Source organism: Ceratotherium simum, chromosome 10 (assembly GCF_057802395.1).
Source record: "Ceratotherium simum simum isolate JZ-2026a chromosome 10, ASM5780239v1, whole genome shotgun sequence".
In the NCBI taxonomy this organism is placed as follows: Eukaryota; Metazoa; Chordata; class Mammalia; order Perissodactyla; family Rhinocerotidae; genus Ceratotherium; species Ceratotherium simum.
The window spans coordinates 10776338-10795785 of record NC_141909.1 but is presented as its reverse complement, the minus strand read 5'-3'; the positions used below and the strand labels follow the sequence as shown (position 1 = coordinate 10795785).

Here is a 19448-nt window from a genome sequence, read left to right as displayed (position 1 = left end):
ACAAAAATGATTTATAAACCAATGAAAAGATGTTGAATCTCATCCATAGTTGACACATGCCAATGAAAATATCTAGTATAATTTTTAAAGCTCAGATCTACACAGGTTATTTGATGATATTCTGTGTTATGTGTTGGCAAATGTATCCTTACACATTGTTGGTGGGAGTGTATTTAGTATAGTTTTGGAAACAAATCTGTCTATATCTATTAAAATTTTAATGATATGCATAGCCTTTCATCCATAAACTCCACTTACAATAATTTATCTCACAGATTTATTCACACTTCTGCACAAAGATGCATGTGTAAGGAAGAATACTTATGACAACACTATAGTGGTAAATGATCAAAACCAGTTAAATGCACATCAATAAAGGATGGCTAAATTATTGTGGCTATATACAATGGGTCATTATGCATCTGTTAGAAAGTGTAAAGTAGATCTCTATGGGCTAAGATATTGATATAAAGAGGTGTTGGGAGATAGTTCTCCACAGGTCTCTTCTGTTTCCCTAATTTTTGTCCACATGGGCACTGATTGCTTTCATTCCAGAATATCAGAGAACAGCCTTGGAAGATAGACCTGGTGTCTCCCTCTGGAGCAAAGGGAAGTTCATTTATAGCCTAGTGTAATAAAATAATGTCTCCTTCTGGGGCATGCTCAGGCATGCTTACTGCCCATTATAAAAGACTCAGGATCCTTATCCTGGAGGTTCCTCTCCTCTAACACAACCCACTGCATGTGCAAGCATCACCTGGCCCTTTTCATATTGTCCTGTGGGAATGAGGGCTTAGATAACTGACTCACATTGATATTTCAGCCACTGCTGTTGAAGTGGGTAATGAAGTCCTTTGACTCTGACCCAGGAATCTCGTGTCTTATGCCAGAATTGAAACAGTGGCAGGCTAATTTGTTAGTTTCAAAGAAGGAAAAATCTGATCTCAGCCCCCCCTTCACAGTTCTTGATAAAAATTCTCCAAGATATATTTTAGGTGGAAAAATAATTAAGGCTCAGAATAATGTACACAATGTATTGCTAATTTTAAGAAAACTGGTAAGTGTGTGTATGTGGCAGATTCAACTTTACATTATTTATCTTGAAACTTGGATATTTTGACATGCAAAGGAAATATTGCTTTTAATTCCTTTTTTATTTTCTCTGATGTTCCTCATGAACTTTCTTCCTATTTTCCAACTGTTCAGTGACTGCCAGGGGAAAAAAATAAAACAAAACTAAACAATAAAATATAACTTAGTTCAAGCCTGCTTAAAACCTAGTGTGATTCAGTAATGTAAAGACTGTCTTAGGTTTAATTAACTCTCTTCACAATAAATGCTGCAGTGTTTTTTATTCCTCTTGTTTGCCTTATCTTTTCTAAGATGCATTGGGGAATATGGATTTTTCTGGTACTATGTCTTTAGGCGTGATGGAGAAGGATGAGGAGGCAGAGAAGGATAAGGAGGAGGGTGGGAGAAAGAGGGGAATATGCCAAAGAATAGAGAAGCAACCAATAAGGTAAGGACTTAAATGTCAACAGAATTAAAGAATAAAAAGATATTAATCATCTTAGGTAGAAAAGTGTCAGTAGAATGATGGGATTAAAATCTGATTGTAGAGAAAAGGTGAGACTGGGAGTGAAAACTACCTTTTTGGAGATTTGAGTAAGAAAGGGAGAATTGATTTGTAATAGAAACTAGAAACAGGGACATGTGTTTGATCGAGGGAGTATTGATTACACTTTGTAAAGAACAGGAGACACTTGTTCAATTTTATGGTATAAGCGGAAGGTGCTAACAATGAAACTGAGTTTGAAATAGAGGAAAGAGAGGAAGTAGGGCTGCAAAGAACCAGAAGGCAAAGAAATCAAGGCTCTTTGAAAGGAGGGGAACTTGACATAGCGTCTGGGGCTGGAGAGAGGAAAGCAGAGTGGATGAGGATAAGGTAAGAGGAAGGAAGAAGAGGAAGTTAGGGGATTTCACTCTTGCTCCTGAGTTTGAGGGTACCTGCGTTGAGTGGGCGACTTGAGAGTTTGGTTAAAAATTTGGAGGAATTATTTAAAGATATTAACCAAGAATTTTCTATAAGTGAGGATGGTAATACTTGTTTTCTATTTTTTGTGCTATTTTGTTAATCAAATAAGATTATATGAATTAAAATGATTTGTAACTCAGAAGTTTAACATATATTTATGTTATTTTATGCATTATATTATAACTTGGTAAAGCTATTTTCCAAAGTAAATGTTTGTACGCCAATGCAAAACGAAGACAAGTCACATTATCTAGAATGATTAAAAATGGGATACTTTTAAAGTTTAACAATAGGTGAAGCTTATCTGTCATGAATTATAATAACTACAGACTTGCAGGATGGGGAATGACATAGCTCATGAGTCAAGAACAGGGAGGACATCCTGCACAGGGGTTGCTAAGTTTTGAACTGATCATATTTTCACGTGAAGATATGCCTTCTCTTTGGAGCAATGGCCACCACTGTTGTCATGCCCTTTTCTCATTCTCCAAATGCCTTGACTTTAAATGGTTTCAAAACAACAGATGGCACTGGTTATTACAGCAACCTTTCTTTACCTTTTTGATCACCTACATGCACATGTCAGTACAGTTCGCGTTTCCTCTACCAATAGACATGGTATCTACAAGAGCTCTACTTCTCAAATGAGCTGTGTGTAGTTTTTACTCCTCCAGAAATGAAGTAGAGGTATCAGGACCGAGTGACAGAGTATTAGATCCTAAAAAACATTGCTTGCCCTATGGCTTTATTCCCAATTTAATTTTTCTGTCTACTGATCAAGATACTTAATTTTTTAAAAAGAGAATCAAAAGTGGTAACTCATTTTAAAATATTTTTTAACTTGTCCATGAATTGCTTTTTAAATTTTATAAAATACTTCATGTGTTACTAAAAAGTTTTGAAAATGAATAGTAATGAGCTCACATTAGTTCCCATGCCAACTACTGATATATATTTTCCTGGTGACTGATCTTTGCATTGTAGAAAGTGTCATGACTTGAAGTCCTTTTACCTGCTTGCAAGAGAATGATTTCATTTTTTTCCAATCAAGTCAACCAGACTGTCAACAACTTTTATTAACTACCCACTTCATACCAGCTTAGAGCAGAATTACCGTAGGGAGTTACTGAGTTAACAGAAAAGAAAAATCATTGCAATTAGAGGATTTACAATAAAGGTAACTGAATGTATAAATGTCTGTTAATTTTTGAACTAAGTGAGAAGGAAATAAAAAAATAAATTGTTGCCATCTGCTCCTTTTTAGTTGGGTGAGGATAAAATAATATTCCAAAGAATTGCTCGATCGTAACATTTGAAGATCATGAAGTGATCATAGATAATCTTTGATTTAGCTGCTGCACAGACTTAAGGAGCAATAAAAGAGTTCTTTATAAAAAGTAAATTTTATAAAAAGTAGACTTTATAAAAATCTTTATAAAAGTTAAAACTTTTATAAAATCTAGTTCTTGGGCATATCTTGGAAGCTTGTGTGGAACAGCTTTTACATAGCCCACTGGAGTTTATTAATGCAATGGAGCTAACAGGAGAGCTGTGGTATTCTTTTCAGATGAAGAAAATGATTTTATTTTCTAGGAAACAGGGGTTGGGGAATGGAGGAATCCTAAGTAGAATGAAGAGAAAAATAAGCCATAGAGAGTCATTTGGCCTGTTTTTCAACGATTGCCTAAGAAATATGTTTTTATTATATAGGGGATTTCTATTGAACTTTTTTCCTATTGACTTTAGATACAAGTTAACAGAGAAATATATACTTTTGTTCAGAGATTTTTGCCTTCTAATATAATCTTTAGGATGGCCCTGGGTATACTAGGTACAGCATTTAGATTTAGTTATTTCTCCCAAGATGCAGGTAAATTTCAGCCATTATTTATGGAGTTATCTCTTAGGCATGTAGATTGTTGTTGAATATGTCAGTGGGTGGCAATTACTTTTTCAAACTGTATGCTCAGAAATATAAAATGTTATACCTTCATTTTTCTGTAATTCTTTTAAACTGTACCTTGAGCTCCTGTATTAGTTTGTTCAAGCTGTCATATCAAAGTACCACAAACCAGATGGTTTAAACTATAGACATTTTCTGTCTCAGTTCTGGGGGCTAGAAGACCAAGATCAAGGTGTCAGCAGGTTGATTCCTTCGGAGGGTTATGAGGGAGAATCTCTATCATGACTCTCTGCTGAGCTTCTGATGATTTCCTGGCAATCGTTGGTGTTCCTTGGCTTGTAGAATCATCACCCCAATCTCTGCCTTCATCCTCACATGTCATTCTCTGTGTCCCAATTTTCCCTTTTTATAAGGACACTAGTCATATTAGATTAAGGACCTATCCTACTCCAGTATGACCTCATCTTAACTAGTTATATCTTAACTAACTCTGTCTCAGTTCCAAATAAGCTCACATTTTGAGCTACTAGGGTTAGGGTTTTAACATATTAATTTTGAGGGCACACAATTCAATCAACCCATTACAGCTGCCATCCCACCAATGATGATAATCTTATTTAATTCGATTCTGGGTATACTAGTCAATTTGAGGTTTTCCCTGGAGTGCAGATGGTAAAGGCAATGGAGACATAGGGTCTTTGGGACTAAACTGCTCACAGCCCACAGGGCATTGCTGCTGTCTCCTTATTCCTGCTCATCTTTACTTCTCTAGTTGCTGTCTCCTATTCTGGCTGTCATTTCCTATGACATCTATATTTCCCATTTGGTCTGTGGTTGGCAGTCAGTCCTTGTTGTTCTGTCTACTCATTTTAACCACAAGTCGCCGTCAGGTAGCAACCTTCCCTCTCCAAAAATTGTGGTGCCCTCCTGTGCCATCTGGGTCTGCAGGACTCTTGGTGGCCTGTGTTAGGTACTTGCAGCCTTCACAGCCATTTCTGTTCTATTGAAACTGTTCCAAGATGGTCCAGAGAAAATTTGCAAAGCTTCTCCAGGGATGTGCAGTTGGATCTCCAACTCTATCTTCTTGTGTCCCATACTCTACCACCACTGGATGGGGCAGGGGACAGGGCTCTGTCCTGGAGACCCTCACAGTTCATAGCTCTTCTCTGCATTTTGCGTATTGGCTCAGCTTATATTCTTCTGAATAATAGTATCCTCCCATTCAGATTATCAACTACATTCTACCCTACTCTTACAGACCCTCAGTTGTAAAAGATTAATATTACTGTGGCTCCTTCATGTGGTGCTCTATGAATATGAATCAGGATTGTAACATCTCCTGAATGCCACTGAAGTCCCAAAACAGCACTCTTTAACATCATTGCTTATAGGAGTAATGCTTCTAACAGATGTGTTTTTTCTTTTTAATTTTTCTGAGAACAATATTATCATAAAGCATAAAAGATAACCAAAAAAAATTAATTTTGTGTCTCTACCACCTAGCTTAAGAAATAGAATCTTTATTATAACTTTGCAAATCTGTTGCTTAAATCGGTTATTTTAAAACTCTTGATCACACCTCCAAAAAAATTGAATTTCCCCGTATATATGTGTATTCACTTATGATTTATATAGACATATTTCATATAAATATGTTACACACATAAAATGTACAAAATAAACATCTTTAAAGATAAAACAAAATAAATATTAATATTAATTCTAGTTTTTTCCTCTTGCATTCGAAATTTTTTCTTGTACACTACCTGAATGATGAGCATCACATTTTGGAAATCACCAGCTTGTATCAGGACCTTTGCTCTGAAGCTGGAAAGCAAATTTCAGCCTATTTTGTTCCTTTTTGTGCTTTTGTTGCTTTTCCAATGGTATCCAATGCCAAAGTCTAGTATGAATGTGGGAGAATTTTAGGAAGCTTAAAAAATATACACAAACACAGACACACACACATAATAAATATGTATTTATTTAAGAATATGTATACTTGTTAGCACGTTGGTTAGAACTTTAAAATCTTTAAATTATTATTTAGCCACAATTAGTCATCGTATTAGTTAGGTTTGCCTATTAGTCCTGTGAAATATGGACCTCCTCCAGGAAAATTTCATATCTCTGTAACCCAGATGCCCTCTTAGTATTGGATCAGGGATTTTTCTGTGCAATATGAGAGAGGGAGAAACGTGAGTCAGAACTTGCACTTAATATCTGTTTTTTATTCTGCAAAAGTACCTCTTCAGTTAAGTTTAGGATTGTGATTATCATGACAGTTGTGTTAGGACAACTGCTTTCCAAATACTTTCAGTAATAGCTAACATTTTATTGATAGGAAATGTTTTAAGTGCTTTATGGGCACAAACTCATTCCCTACCCATAACAGCCCCGTGAGATAGACATTATTATTATCCTTAGTTTACAGAGGAAGAAGCAGGAATAATGAGAGGTGTTATGGGTTGAGTTGTGTCTCCCCAAAAGATACATTGAAATCCTAACCCCCAGTACCTCAGAGCGTGACCTTATTTGGAAATAGGGTCATTGCAGATGTAATTAGTTAAGATGAGGGCATACTGGAGTAGAGTGGGACCAAAATCCAACATGACAGTTGTCCTTATGATTAGAGGAGAAGAGACACAGACATATGAGGGGAGAAGGCAAAGATTGGAGTGACGCAGCTGCAAGCTAAGACTCCGAGGATTGTTGGTCCTCCCCAGAAGAAAGAGATGAGGAAGGATTCTACTCAGAGTCTCAAGGGAGCATGGCCCTGAGGACATCTTGATTTGGACTTCTAGCCTCCAAAATTGTGAGACAATAAATTGCTGTTGTTCGGAGTCACCCAGTTTGTGGTGCTTTGTTATGATCATTCTAGGAAACTAATAAAAGAGGTTAACTATTGCCCAAGGTTGCCCATCTAGCATGTTGTGGAAGCAGGACTTGAACCTAGGCAGTCTGTCACTGGAGCCCACACTCTGTGGCCCTGCATTATGGTGCCTCATGGAGGAGACAGAGCATCACCATGTTGACGCACAGTGCCTTAATGATCGTGAGGAATAAGGGCATATACAGAGCTTACTCTATGGACAACCAATAGAACTTGAGATGAAGAAAGTTAACATAACCAGGTGAAGAATACTATGAGTATTTATCAAAGATATGCATATAAAAAGTTCTGGAAGAAAAATCTCAACTTTGGGAAGGATGCTACATACCATCTCATCGTCCAGTGCTTTCACTTTTGGTAACTACATTAAAAGATGAAGTTTAGAGTCTTGCTAAGACTCGTATATGCACATACTTACACACATATGTGAACACATATATGTATTAACAAACACACGCACACAGGTACATATACATACATCTCCATTGACCAGATTTCTTGGCACACATGTTTGTCCATAATGAGGAAGGAGGTAATAGTGACCATGGAGCTTCTTTTTTTTTTCAGTAAAACTGAGGAGATTTCACTAGTCTTAGGTCTCTTGCTCTGATTACAACATTCTGAGATTCTTAGATTCCAGTTTAAGTTCATTTCCATTGACTAGGAACTATTCCTGATGAATGTTAAGTTTCTAAGGCTTGAATGACTTCTGTCATTTGGTATATTTTATACTAAGAGACACTCTTGAATAAAACACCCCCCACAGAGGACAAAAAGCCAAGGCAGAAACTAAAGGGAGTGAAGTCTCTTTTTATTTTTTTATTGCAGAAGAAAGTGAAGGAATCTCTGTAAAGATTTCTGATGAGTAGAATCTTAGAGCTGGAAGTTAGAGGAAAAGAGAACTGAGAACGTCCATCATCTAGTCCAGTGGTCTTTCCTCTCTCTCTTTCCCTTCTCAAGACACCTGCGAAATATAGCACATGCTCTTATTATCACGACTTTGGGGTGGGGAAGGGAGCACCAGCTTCTTGGGAAATGTATGTGAGACAGGGAGGGGAGAAGACGATTCTAATAATGCCCTGCATTCCTCAAGAAATACTGAGTCCATGTACATTTTTAACTTACCACAGGAAAAAAAATGAGATGAGAGAAGTTCAAAGATTAACTAACCTGCTGAGGCTACGGGAATATCTGTACTAACAACTAGGTTTCCTGCGTCCAGTCTGGTGCTTGAGTCTGTGTGTTTGTGTTGGATAATTGTGCCTGAACTGAACACAGAATTATATATTTGACTTTATGAAATTTACTACCTAAGACTCAGCCAAAATATTGTGTCTTACTTTGCTATGATTTACATTTCATCCCTCAATCTCAGGTTACTGGAATTCTAAATTGAAATCTCCCAATTTTAGCAGTATGCAACCCAAACCCACTTTAAAAATAAACGTATGAGGATAATCTGCAGTATTTTAATGGATGTTTTGAAAAACAAATAGGATTTTGTTTCATGATTGTTTTCAGTAGCAAACAAGATTTGGTAAAAATTGATATTCACCACCACCACTCTGATGTAATATGTTGAATGCCCCATTTGAAGAAACCCCTTTGGCTTCTTATGAGAAAAAGAAAATAGCTGAGGATATTGCATGGAATTTTCAAGATGAAAGGAACCTTGGGTTTAGTCAGTCCAGTGTCTTAATTTTGCAGACGAGCACACTGAGGTCTAGAGAAATTAGGTGACTAGATTCTGGAATTCTTTTATCTGCCAGCTTTAGCATTATGTAATTTTAAATAGGAAAGTCTGATAATTTTACTGTTAGAGTTCTTTCACCAAGGATGATAAATAATCCAATTCTGGGCATGTGAGTTCCAAAACGAAACAGCAAGAGCTAAACCAGTGCCGTCAAGCCACCAACCCATGGCTTTTACTGGCACCTTCTTTCCCAGAACAAAAGGATCCTCTCATGTCGATTGTATTGCAACTAAAGAGATAATGTTGGCTGTAATGGGAAAAACATAGCTTTTTGGTTTACAAACTGTGACCTTGAGCAAGCTAATTACACTTTAGTCCTCTTATTTGTTAAACAGAGAAACAAAATCTATCTCACTGGCTCCTTATGGAAATTAAACAGACTAGCCTGTATAAAGTACCCTATTAGGGTACCTGGAAGCCAATAATTAGTCTTTTCCCTTTCCTCTCTTTTCTATTTTCCTGATCAAGTTCACCTGGCAGATTAGTGTCCAAGCAGGACTAGAGCCCAGATCTTTTTATTTCTATGGCAAAGTTTCTTCTACACAGAATTCTTCCGTCGTTCACATTGTAATGTTCTCGGGAATGGGAAGCAGAAATATCGATGTCATTTTTTGTTAGCCTGGGACCAGTGCCCCTGTCTTGAAAATGGTCAGGTTTTGATTGTAAACCATTAGGTAATTGTAATATTAAATAAGGAATTCTATCGCAATGTTTTCTTAGAATTCTTGATGTGATTTAGTTCTTTTGTTTCTTATACCCAGAGAAGGCTGGGGAATCTACAGTGACCCAGAAAGAATGGGAGAAAAATTGAGTGTGTCTCTTATTAAGTGTGTATGTTTGAATCCACTGGAAAATTAGGACACAATGCAGATCTTGGGAATTTACATATTTTACCAAAGAAAATTGATTTGTAGGGCCAATGAGGTGCTCACATTAAGATATCTATTTCAAGGTTACCATGAAACTCTAGCAGTCTACCATGAAACTCTAAGCAATAACCTAGCTTATTTGACACTCAGAGAGAATCACTTTTTAATATCCATCCTCCTATATATGATAAAATTATTTTCAGTAGTAATCATGGAATAATAATTAATAATCAGGATTTTCCCCCAGTTTTATAGATATATAATTGACAATACAGCACTGTGTACATTTAAGGTATACAACATAATGACTTGACTTACATATGTTGTGAAATGATTACCGTAAGTTAACATCTATCATCTCATACAGACACACAAAAAAAGAAAAAAAATGGATTTTTTCCTTGTGATGAGCACTTTTAGAATTTACTCTCTTAACAACTTTCAAATATACCATACAGCGTATATGTCTGTATATTATAGTCACCACGTTGTGCATTACATCCCTCATACTTATTTATCTTATAATTAGAAGCTTTTGACCACTTCATCCAATTTCCTCTTTCCCCGCCCCCCCCACCTCTGGCAACCACAAGGCTGATCTCTTTTTCTATGAGTTTTGGTTTTGTTTGTTTGTTTTTAGATTCCACATATAAGTGAGATCATACAGTATTTGTCTTTCTCTGCCTGACTTATTTCACTTAGCATAATGCCCTCAAGGTGCCATCCATGTTGTTGCAAAAGGCAAGATTTCCTTCTTGGTCATGGCTGAATAATATTCCACTGTATATAAGTATCACATCTTATCTATCCATTTGTCCTATACCTATACCTACCTACATATACATCTGTATATGCTCAATCTATCTATATATTCTACCTTTTGAAGACTTACAAAGGACTTGAAGCCAAAGATGTAGAGCTAATCCAATAGGTTCGTTAGTTCTGGCAGTTTATTTCCACCCAAAGTATCAGTAGGCTTGGAAGAGAGAGGTAAGTGCTGTCTCCTTTGTCTTTATTTTTTTCTTGCTTATATTCGGCAAAGAAAAGTACAATTATTTTTCATTGGTATGTGCAAGTGGCTAATTGATTTTTAAAGTTCTTCAATACTGGTAAAGCATTTCCATTTGGAAACAATTTGTTTTAATTTAAAAATGAAAAGCATCACCTTCTCCTCCTTTGTGCACTAGTGTATTTCATGAGTTGATCACTGCTGACTGGAGTAGTTTAGTGCCTTTGCATCACTTGGGTAAAAAGGATCATGAATTATGGTGGAGCTTTTGCTGCATTGTTTAAGAATCACAAAACCCATTTTATTCTGTCTTGGTTGGAATGCCTTTCCTTTATCAGTGGAGGTCAAGGCATTAGCTCACCTGGGAAGCACTGGAGAAAGTCAGCCAGGCTTCTACATTCTCACCCGAAAAGGAGACTAAACTACTGGATTTTGCCCTCCATGTGGCTTGTCTTCCCTTTGCAGTGACTGGCTACACCACCGACAACCATGGGAGCAATAAGAATAGCCTTTTACAGGCCTGGCTCCGTGGCCGAGTGGGTCAAGTTCCGTGTGCTCTGCTTCGGTGGCCCGGGTTTTCGAGTTCAGATCCTGGGCACGGACCTCCTCCACTCACCAGCCGCACTGTGGAGGTGTCCCATATACAAAAAAATAGAGGAAGAATGGCACGGATGTTAGCTCAGGACTAATCTTCCTCGAGCAAATAAAAAAAAAAGAGAGGAAGATTGGCAATGGATGTTAGCTCAGGGCCAATCTTCCTCAGAAAAAAGAAAAAAAAGCAAGAATAGCCTGTTACTTTTTCATCTTCATTACTTTGGTGGGGAGTTGTTTTTTCATTTCTCTGACATTTGTTTTTTGTGTGTTGTTTTCTCTTGACTCCCTGGGAACTTATTTGAAGGGCAACAGATTTGTTCTCAAGCATGTCTGATTATTCATTTAAGACCGTATTTTGTAGTTGTGGAAACTGAGTTATCTGGAGAAGAACCAGAGCTGGAACGGTTTAAACAGCCAGGAACAATGAATGCTTTGCTGGTTAGGACTTCGTATCGCCCAGGGCCACCTTCATGTCTCCCTGGGCAAGGGCCATCCTTTGACCTGGGCAATAGGAGCCTTTCTCTGGGCCTCATGATTTAGGGGTTCTGCTCTGGTCCTCCTTGGCCATCCATTCCCATGGCCAGGGTGGGGTGGGATGTGTGAGAGGCCAAGGGGATGTGGCCACCTGGAGCCCTGGAGCTGGCCACTTCTGCTGTCCTAGAACCAGATACCTGGGACCCATGACTTTCCACCCCAAAGTTCCCCAACTCTCTTCCAGAGCCTGCTGTGACTTCTCCCCCGGTCTGTGGCAGTGCGTACATCTTTAGGCTGGATTGGTGATCAAGGAGCAACTATTATGGGAGGAGTAGGGGAGGAGAGGGACTGGGAGAGCTGTGGAAACAAACATGGATCTGGGTCTGGCTGTCCATAGGAATTCTCAGGACCTCCCAGTGTAGGATAGAAATAGGGAAGGGGGGAGTCTTGCTGCCATCCCTAGCCACTTTGTTTTCATATCTAAGAGAAAAAGCAACCCCGTTTTTTACACGAATTTGAGTTAGGAAAGAAAATAGTTGGGATCTACAACTGTTGTGGGTTGAATTGCATCCCCCCAAAGGATGTGTGAAGTCTTAATGCCTGGTACCTGTGAAAGTGACATTTGGAAATAAGGTCTTTGAAGATGTGATTAAGTTGAGATGAGGTCATACTGGAGTAGAATGGGCTCTAAATCCAATGACTTATGAGGAAAATGATGTGAAGACAGACACATGTGGAAAAAGCCACATGAAGACAGAAACAGAGATTGGAGTTAAGCTGTCACAGCCAAGGAACACTAAAATTGCAGGCAACCACCAGTAGCTAGCAGAGAGGAGTGGAAGAATTTCTGCTCAGATCCTCCAGAAGGAACCAATCTGCCAACACCTTGATTTTGAGTTTCTGGGCTCCAGAACTGTGAGAGAGTAAATTTCTATTGTTTAAACCATTCAGCTTGTGGTACTTTATATGGCAGCCCCATGAAACTAATATATAACTGCTAAATTATTTTGAAAAATGGGATGTTTTTTGAATCCATTTTATTGACAGTGTAATGAAGATTACCTTGCCAAAATAATATAGCAGCCTAATTCCCTGAGACCTGCCAAAGTGCTTAGTAACTTTGCACAAAGAGTAAAAATAGTCTGAAGATTATATTCTTTCTAAAAATTTATATGTTTATCTCCAAATAAGGTTGTATGGGCTATTATTTGATAATTCTTGACAGTAAAAAAATTGATTTCTATTCACTTTCCTAAATGGAAGAAAGTGAATCAAGGAGGCCTTCGCTGGGCATAAAGTTTAGAAATAGTATGAAAGTAGATGACCTGGTCCTACATTGGCTGTCATCTTTGCCTCCAATCTTATGCTAGAGGAGAAGCTGAAAACACATTACCTGACATGTTGTTGGTTTAAGTGTGTGCTTAGGATGTTAATGTAGGTTATGAGTAAGAGGAGCCCCCTAGTCAAAAAAATTGTCTAGTCTGAGCTAAATAAAGATAAAGACCTTTTTCATGACAGGACATCTGAGGAGCTTCAGTGTGCTGATGTATATATAATGACGCTCTAAAAAAGATTCTAGTGGACCTCCTTCCCATGTTTATTTTACCATAGAACCTATTATGGAAGGAATTTCTGAAACTGGGCCCCTCCGTGGACTAACTTTTGGGGTGTAAGAGTATTGCTTCTACTGATGTTTCATTGAGTCACTTTGGGTTGGATAGATGTTTCCCTATCATCTGTACATTTTTCTTATTTTTCCCCTGTTTTAAAAATCTCCCTTCCTTTTAAAAATATATGACCTTTTATCCACAAGTCATTACCCATCTCTGTTGTACGTACTTTAAGTTAGATTCTGAGATGTCCCATCCAATATAAAAGAAGCATTGAGTATTCTTGTATTCTAGATTCAGCAAATCATTACTATCCTACCTCTTTTTCTTCTATGTCATTTTTCTTTGCTGTTGATATGAAGCTTTTTTATTGGGATGAACCATAAGAAATAGCTGATATTCAACTTATATAAGTGGCAATTTCATGTGTTTCTACCTAATTCACTAATATTATTAAAGAGTCATTACAGTTACCAAGGTACTTAATTTACCAAAAGAGGCTTAGCCACTTCAAGGATTTGGCTTAATGCTTTTATAAATAGACTGGATGGTTGGCAGGAGAGATCACTTATGCTTGTAAATGATACCAAGTTGGCCAAGATTGACAATATCAAGTAGAGCCAGAAAGGAATACAAAACGATACAATCAATTTGATGGAGTAATGTGCATTGGGTAAAATGAATTGCAATTAGGTTGCCTGCAAGGTTTTGTTTGTGAAATAGAATAATTAATTTGAAGAATGCAATGGGAATAGAAACATTTACATGGACTGGGCCACATGCAGAGGAGTTTTAAAGTCACAGCCAATCACAGATGCAGGCTCTGCTGAACATGCCCAAATGGGACATCTCCGAGCCATTCATTCTGACTGACCATCTGGACCTCATCATATGGGTTTTGCCTGCCGTGTGGAATGCCTGTTGGCCCTAGATCAACGATTCCATTCTGTCGTGGCCTATGAATTCAGGCATTAAGACATAGTATCACTATCTTGAGTAATATAAGAATACTCTCCCTGCAACCCATTCAAACTATGCTCACCTTTCAAGGGCTGGTTAAAGGTTATGGATATCTAGAAAATCTTCTCTCCCCTCTTATTTCTATAGGTCATAGACTATATTACTCAACACAAGGTCCAATAAACATTTTTGGCTGAAGATAACACCATCGTCTTTGTGTATCAGTCTCGACTTTGAAATTTTTAAGTTCCTTGAGGACAAGTGCCAAGGATTGTATGTGTTTTGCACTTCAGTCTGGCTAATATGTAGTCAATAAAAACATTAGTAGGCTTCCTCAAGCAGGACTTAATAAAGTTAATGATCACAACAATAAAAACAGCAAAATGTTGATTTGAGAGCATGAAAGGTTGAGAAACTTCCATGGAAGTAGATGAATACGGCTCTTATTCCTTTGATTCTTGAACCAAATTTCCTCATTTAGAAACAAAATGCATACTTATTTTTCACATCAATCTTATCCCAAGGTGGTATTTAATATCTACATAAAATTTTATTACATGTTAAATTCAAATAAATATAAGGCCAATGTTTAGTTTAACGGAGTTTCATATAAGATTCCTTACTCAGAGTTTGTAGTTTTATGTGTTATAAAATGCAGTTATATGGAAATGGACTTTTGTCTCTTAAATGTGGAGGTGCTAGGTGAATTTCTTTTTTAGTGCTAAATTTTCTGACCATGTGGTTTATCAGACTTCTGGTTTATTATCTATCCTAATGTCTTTATAAATTAATTTAATGATTTATCAAAGTTGATTATTGAAGCAAAATTCACATACTCTATTATACTGTATATAATAGGATTACCTCTCAGCCACTGTAATATACATGTGTTTGAATTTATTATAGCTCAGTCCTGAACCAACATCACCCTTAAGACTGTTAGCTACAGTCATTTCCTTTGGAAAGCAATTTGAGTCTAACTGAATGTCGTTAAATTCTCAGGCCATGGTAAGTGTAACTGTGGCAAGTGTGAATGTGATGAAGGATGGTCTGGGGATGCTTGCCAGTACCCAACTCACTGTGACCTGACCAAGAAAAAAAGTAACCAAATGTGCAAGAATTCTCAAGATGTCATCTGCTCTAACGCAGGTAAGAATTCTATCCTATAAAAAACTCTTAAGTGAAATAATCAAATATTGTTTCTTAATGGAAATATGTAGGCGTTGAGAAATGTTGAACCTCTGAGTTAGACTGCTTTTGAGTATATTTTTTAGAAATGAAATTCAGATAAATCAATAGGAAAAAATGCCATCTTGCTGAGACTGGCAAGTGTGACACTCTCCAGCTGTTCCAATGGCTCCTTCAAGCAACATATTTACTGGAAACAACACTCTGATAACATTTTATGTAAATTGTGAGCCATATTTTGAATGCTGGATTAAATCTTTTTAAAAGGATTTATATAAACTGACTTAATTATTTTCTGTTACAGATCAAGGGTGCTTTGAATTTATAACTTAGCAACAAACAAAACCAAACCTTTTTAATTTGATAGAAGTTTCAGATGTACTAAATATGAAACTCATTGAAGAATATAGTGACAGCAAGATTTTTTGTTAGACCAAAATATTTTTATATCTCAAAGAAGTCATTTAAAAATATTTCTTAGAAGTTTACAGAGATGCTGTTAAAATTGATTACCAAAACCATAGAAAACAAAACAACTGTGGTTTTGGTTTCAATGGTGTTTAGCCAGTGTTACTATAATTAAGTACTGTTTTAACATCTGGGCATGTGGAACTTCAAAGTCAGCTTTTCTCAACCCTGGTTGAACTTGAGACTGCTCCTGTCTTGTACTAGAGGCTCTGATTCAATTGCTTTGGGGTGTGGTCTGGACTAAGGTGGGTTTTTGAAGCTCTCCGAGTAATTCTTACATAGAGGATTGAGGTAGTTGAGCCATTGCTCTGCAAGGTGAAGGTGAGGATTTGAGTACATGAATGAATATCTTCCCTCCTGAAGCTCACTTTGTTGGTAGAGTCCTTCTGCAATCAGGTGGGACCTTTCCACAGTCTTTGATTGTGACAAATTACTCAGTGTAGATTAAGTGCAATTGGGTATTTTGCTAGTAGTAATCAGTATCCATACCCAAGGCAAAGCGTGAGTGGACCAGTCAGGGACTGTGACAGTAGTCTCAACAGTCAGGTCACTTTCTGTGTTCATGAATATTCTTCTTGCTTCTCTCTAGCACTTCAGTCTTTTCTTTCCTCTCAGTAGGATTTCTCTACTTCCAGTTCATAACACCCATCCCTCCAAACACACACACATCCCACATAGCCTCTTTAATTTTGAAAAATTCATGCTTTTCAAGCTTCTTTCAGTAATAAGACTTGAAATCTGTTTTGTTTCTTTATTCTCTATTTTTTTATTTATTTATTTTTTCAAATCAAATCCATGTTATTATTACTTTTTTAATAATACATTATAACCAAATAGAGTATATATAGTCTAGGAATCCAAAGATGTTTCAACATTAAGGAATCTAAACATGTGATTCGTAGCATTAACATATCTTAAAGGAGAAAATTTATGGAATTGTTTCAATAAATGATAAAACATTAGATAAGACGTAGAACACATTTCTAAGACATCTGTATCTATCTTTTTTTAACATTGATACAATACTTTTATGTAATCTAACATCCATATTCCAGTTTCATCAATTGACCCAACAATGTCCTTGATAGTATGTCCCCCACTCTGTATAGGATCCAGGCTAGGGGCAGTGTTATGTTTCGTTGTCATCTCTCTTTAGCCTCTTTTAATCTGGACCGTTTCCACAGAAAATTTTGAAGAAAATTGTCCTCAACCTCTTTTTTTTTAAATAGAATATTACTTATTTTGGGTTTGTCTGATGTGTCCTCATGATTAGATTCATGTGATACATTCTTAGCTGAGATACTGGATAGACGATTTTGTGTTCTCAGGATGTGTCATCCGGAAGTACATGATATCCATCTGCTGTGGTCACCTGGTCAGGGTGTTGGTCTGATGTCTCAGCTCCGTAATTACTGATTTTACCCTTGTAACAAATGAGCAGTCTGTGGCGGAACCTTTGAAACCAAGAAATATCCCATCCTCACCAAAATTACCCCAGATTGACCATCCATTGATGATTCTCACCTGATCCCCTGTTTACACTGATGATTGAAAAATGATGATTTCCAAACTCCAACATTTCCTCCATATTTACCAGTTGACACCCAACATTCTACCACAATGAGAGTCATCTCTCATCTATCAATTATATAATATTTATTATCAGTGATTTATTATTAGTCTAGGATCAGAATTCCTATTATTTCAATGGTTTATTGTTCATTACTGTACTTAATTATTCTGGTTCTCAGATGATCTCAGATTAGGCTAGTGGAGCCCCTTCAAGCTAGCTTCTCTATCCTTGTGACATGCCTCCATTGTTTTTTTGTTTTGTTTTGGTTTGGTTTGGTTTGGGTTTAGCAATTCTTTACTTTCTGGCATAACAAAATATTCTGGAGTCATATTGTCCCCGCCTTGCCACAGTTTTGGAATCAACCATTTCTCTAAGGAGCCCTGATTCCTTTCAGTGAAGAATGGTGTTAGAATAAAAATTGTGAGCACTAGGGATGCTTATTTTTACTAGGGTGTATTTAATTCTTGGCCTTTCTGAAAATAGGCTGGTAAAATATATGCATGTAAATATATATATACACAAATGCATAAACATACATGCACACATATATGCATATACATATACATATTTTAAAAATCATGAATTCACACCAATGCATCTAACTCCAACCCATCCCCACAAGGTTATTTCTTGTTTTTTCCCTTCCATATTTGTGTGTATCATCTTCCACAGTGAGAAATCTGGCTCCCAACATCATCAACATATTTACTCATTTGCTCAATTCTATAGTACACCTAAAATTGTTTTTAGAATTGCTTTGTACGTATCACCATGCAAAACAAATCTGCTGAAAAATCTCAGGATTTTTTTGCAATCCGTCTCCTCCCCCACCTTCGCCCCACCCCAGTCGTACCCGAGATTGGGGTGTGTGGTCAAATGCCGTGTTCAAACGTTACTTGGATTTTTTTCTTCATTTCCCCTCTATAGAATAGTTAAGGTACTCCTTTGAAACACAGTTGAGCTCATTATTACAGATGGCTTTCAGTTTCTGAGTTTTTTTCTCCTTCCCATTCTCATTGATTTCATTTTATTTTATAATATGTAGAACATTAACATGCTTCCAAAAGTCAAAACTTTGCAAAAAAGCATACTCAGTGAAGCATCATTCTCTTCCTTAAACCTTCTATCATGCTTCCCCTCATACTGTATAGGTGACCAACATTACTGCTTTCTGCTTTATCTGTGTATGTTTTTATTCTTGAAAAGATAAATAGATATATGTATGCATTATTATTTTTTAATTTTTCAATTTTTTCCTTTTATATATGCTCTTTTGCCACTCAACATTATCTCCTGGAATTCACTCCATATCAGTTCATAGAAATCTTACTCATTCTTTTTTCAGATGCATAGTATTCACTCCCATGCAGGTGACATAATTTATTCAATCAATCTCTTATGCTTGGGCATTTAGACAGTTTCCAATATTTTGAAATTACAGCTATTAATACACGGAATGAACTGGTGCATAGGTATTATCATATTTTCGGAGGGGTATCTTCAGCGTAAATTACTAGAAGTGAGATTGCTGGGCCAAAAGGTGAATTCATACTCAGTGTTACATTTAATCTTTTCTTTCTCTCTTCCTCTCTTCTCAATATCTAAGGCTTTCAAGTCTACTTTGGCAATCTCATTCTCACATGTCTTTCTTTTAATGCCTACTTCCACCAGCCTAGTTCAGGACCACTCCCCCAAAATTGCATTAGTCTGTGAGTTCTCTCTACTAATCTTTCGCCTTCATATGGCAATGTGTTTTGCTGGAAGCAGATGGGAGCAGAAGATAAAGAGGAGATACATGAAGTGAGGCATAAGACTGAAGGGCAGGGCAAGATGGAGCTGGAGACTAAAGGAGTTCCAGAAGCCGACTCTGTAGGGGCCCTGAAAGGCAAGGCACAGTCTGCAGAGTGACGTGAGGCTCTAGTGCCATGGCGCAGGGGTATAGGCTAGTGTTCAAGGCAGGGGAGTCATCCTAGAGACAGAAAGCTATATTAGGCAGAATGAAAAGTCAGAGCTAAAATAGTCTAGCATAAAGCAGAAAACCAATCCTAGAGACTGAGTTAACTGGCAACCAAGAGAGAGATGCAGTATGGCATAGCATGAACACAGGAGTCTGGCACTT

At 37.2% G+C, this 19448-nt stretch overlaps 1 protein-coding gene across 2 annotated transcripts in view; it reads left to right on the top strand.

The window, feature by feature from the left end:
• The window catches only part of ITGBL1 (integrin subunit beta like 1), a 1366350-nt gene that overhangs the window by 1237476 nt on the left and 109426 nt on the right, over positions 1-19448 (top strand). For both annotated transcript variants that reach the window (XM_087435888.1, XM_087435887.1), the window contains exon 2: positions 15103-15249. In XM_087435888.1, the coding sequence (XP_087292014.1) occupies positions 15103-15249 (147 nt within the window). The remainder of the gene's footprint in view (positions 1-15102; positions 15250-19448) is intronic.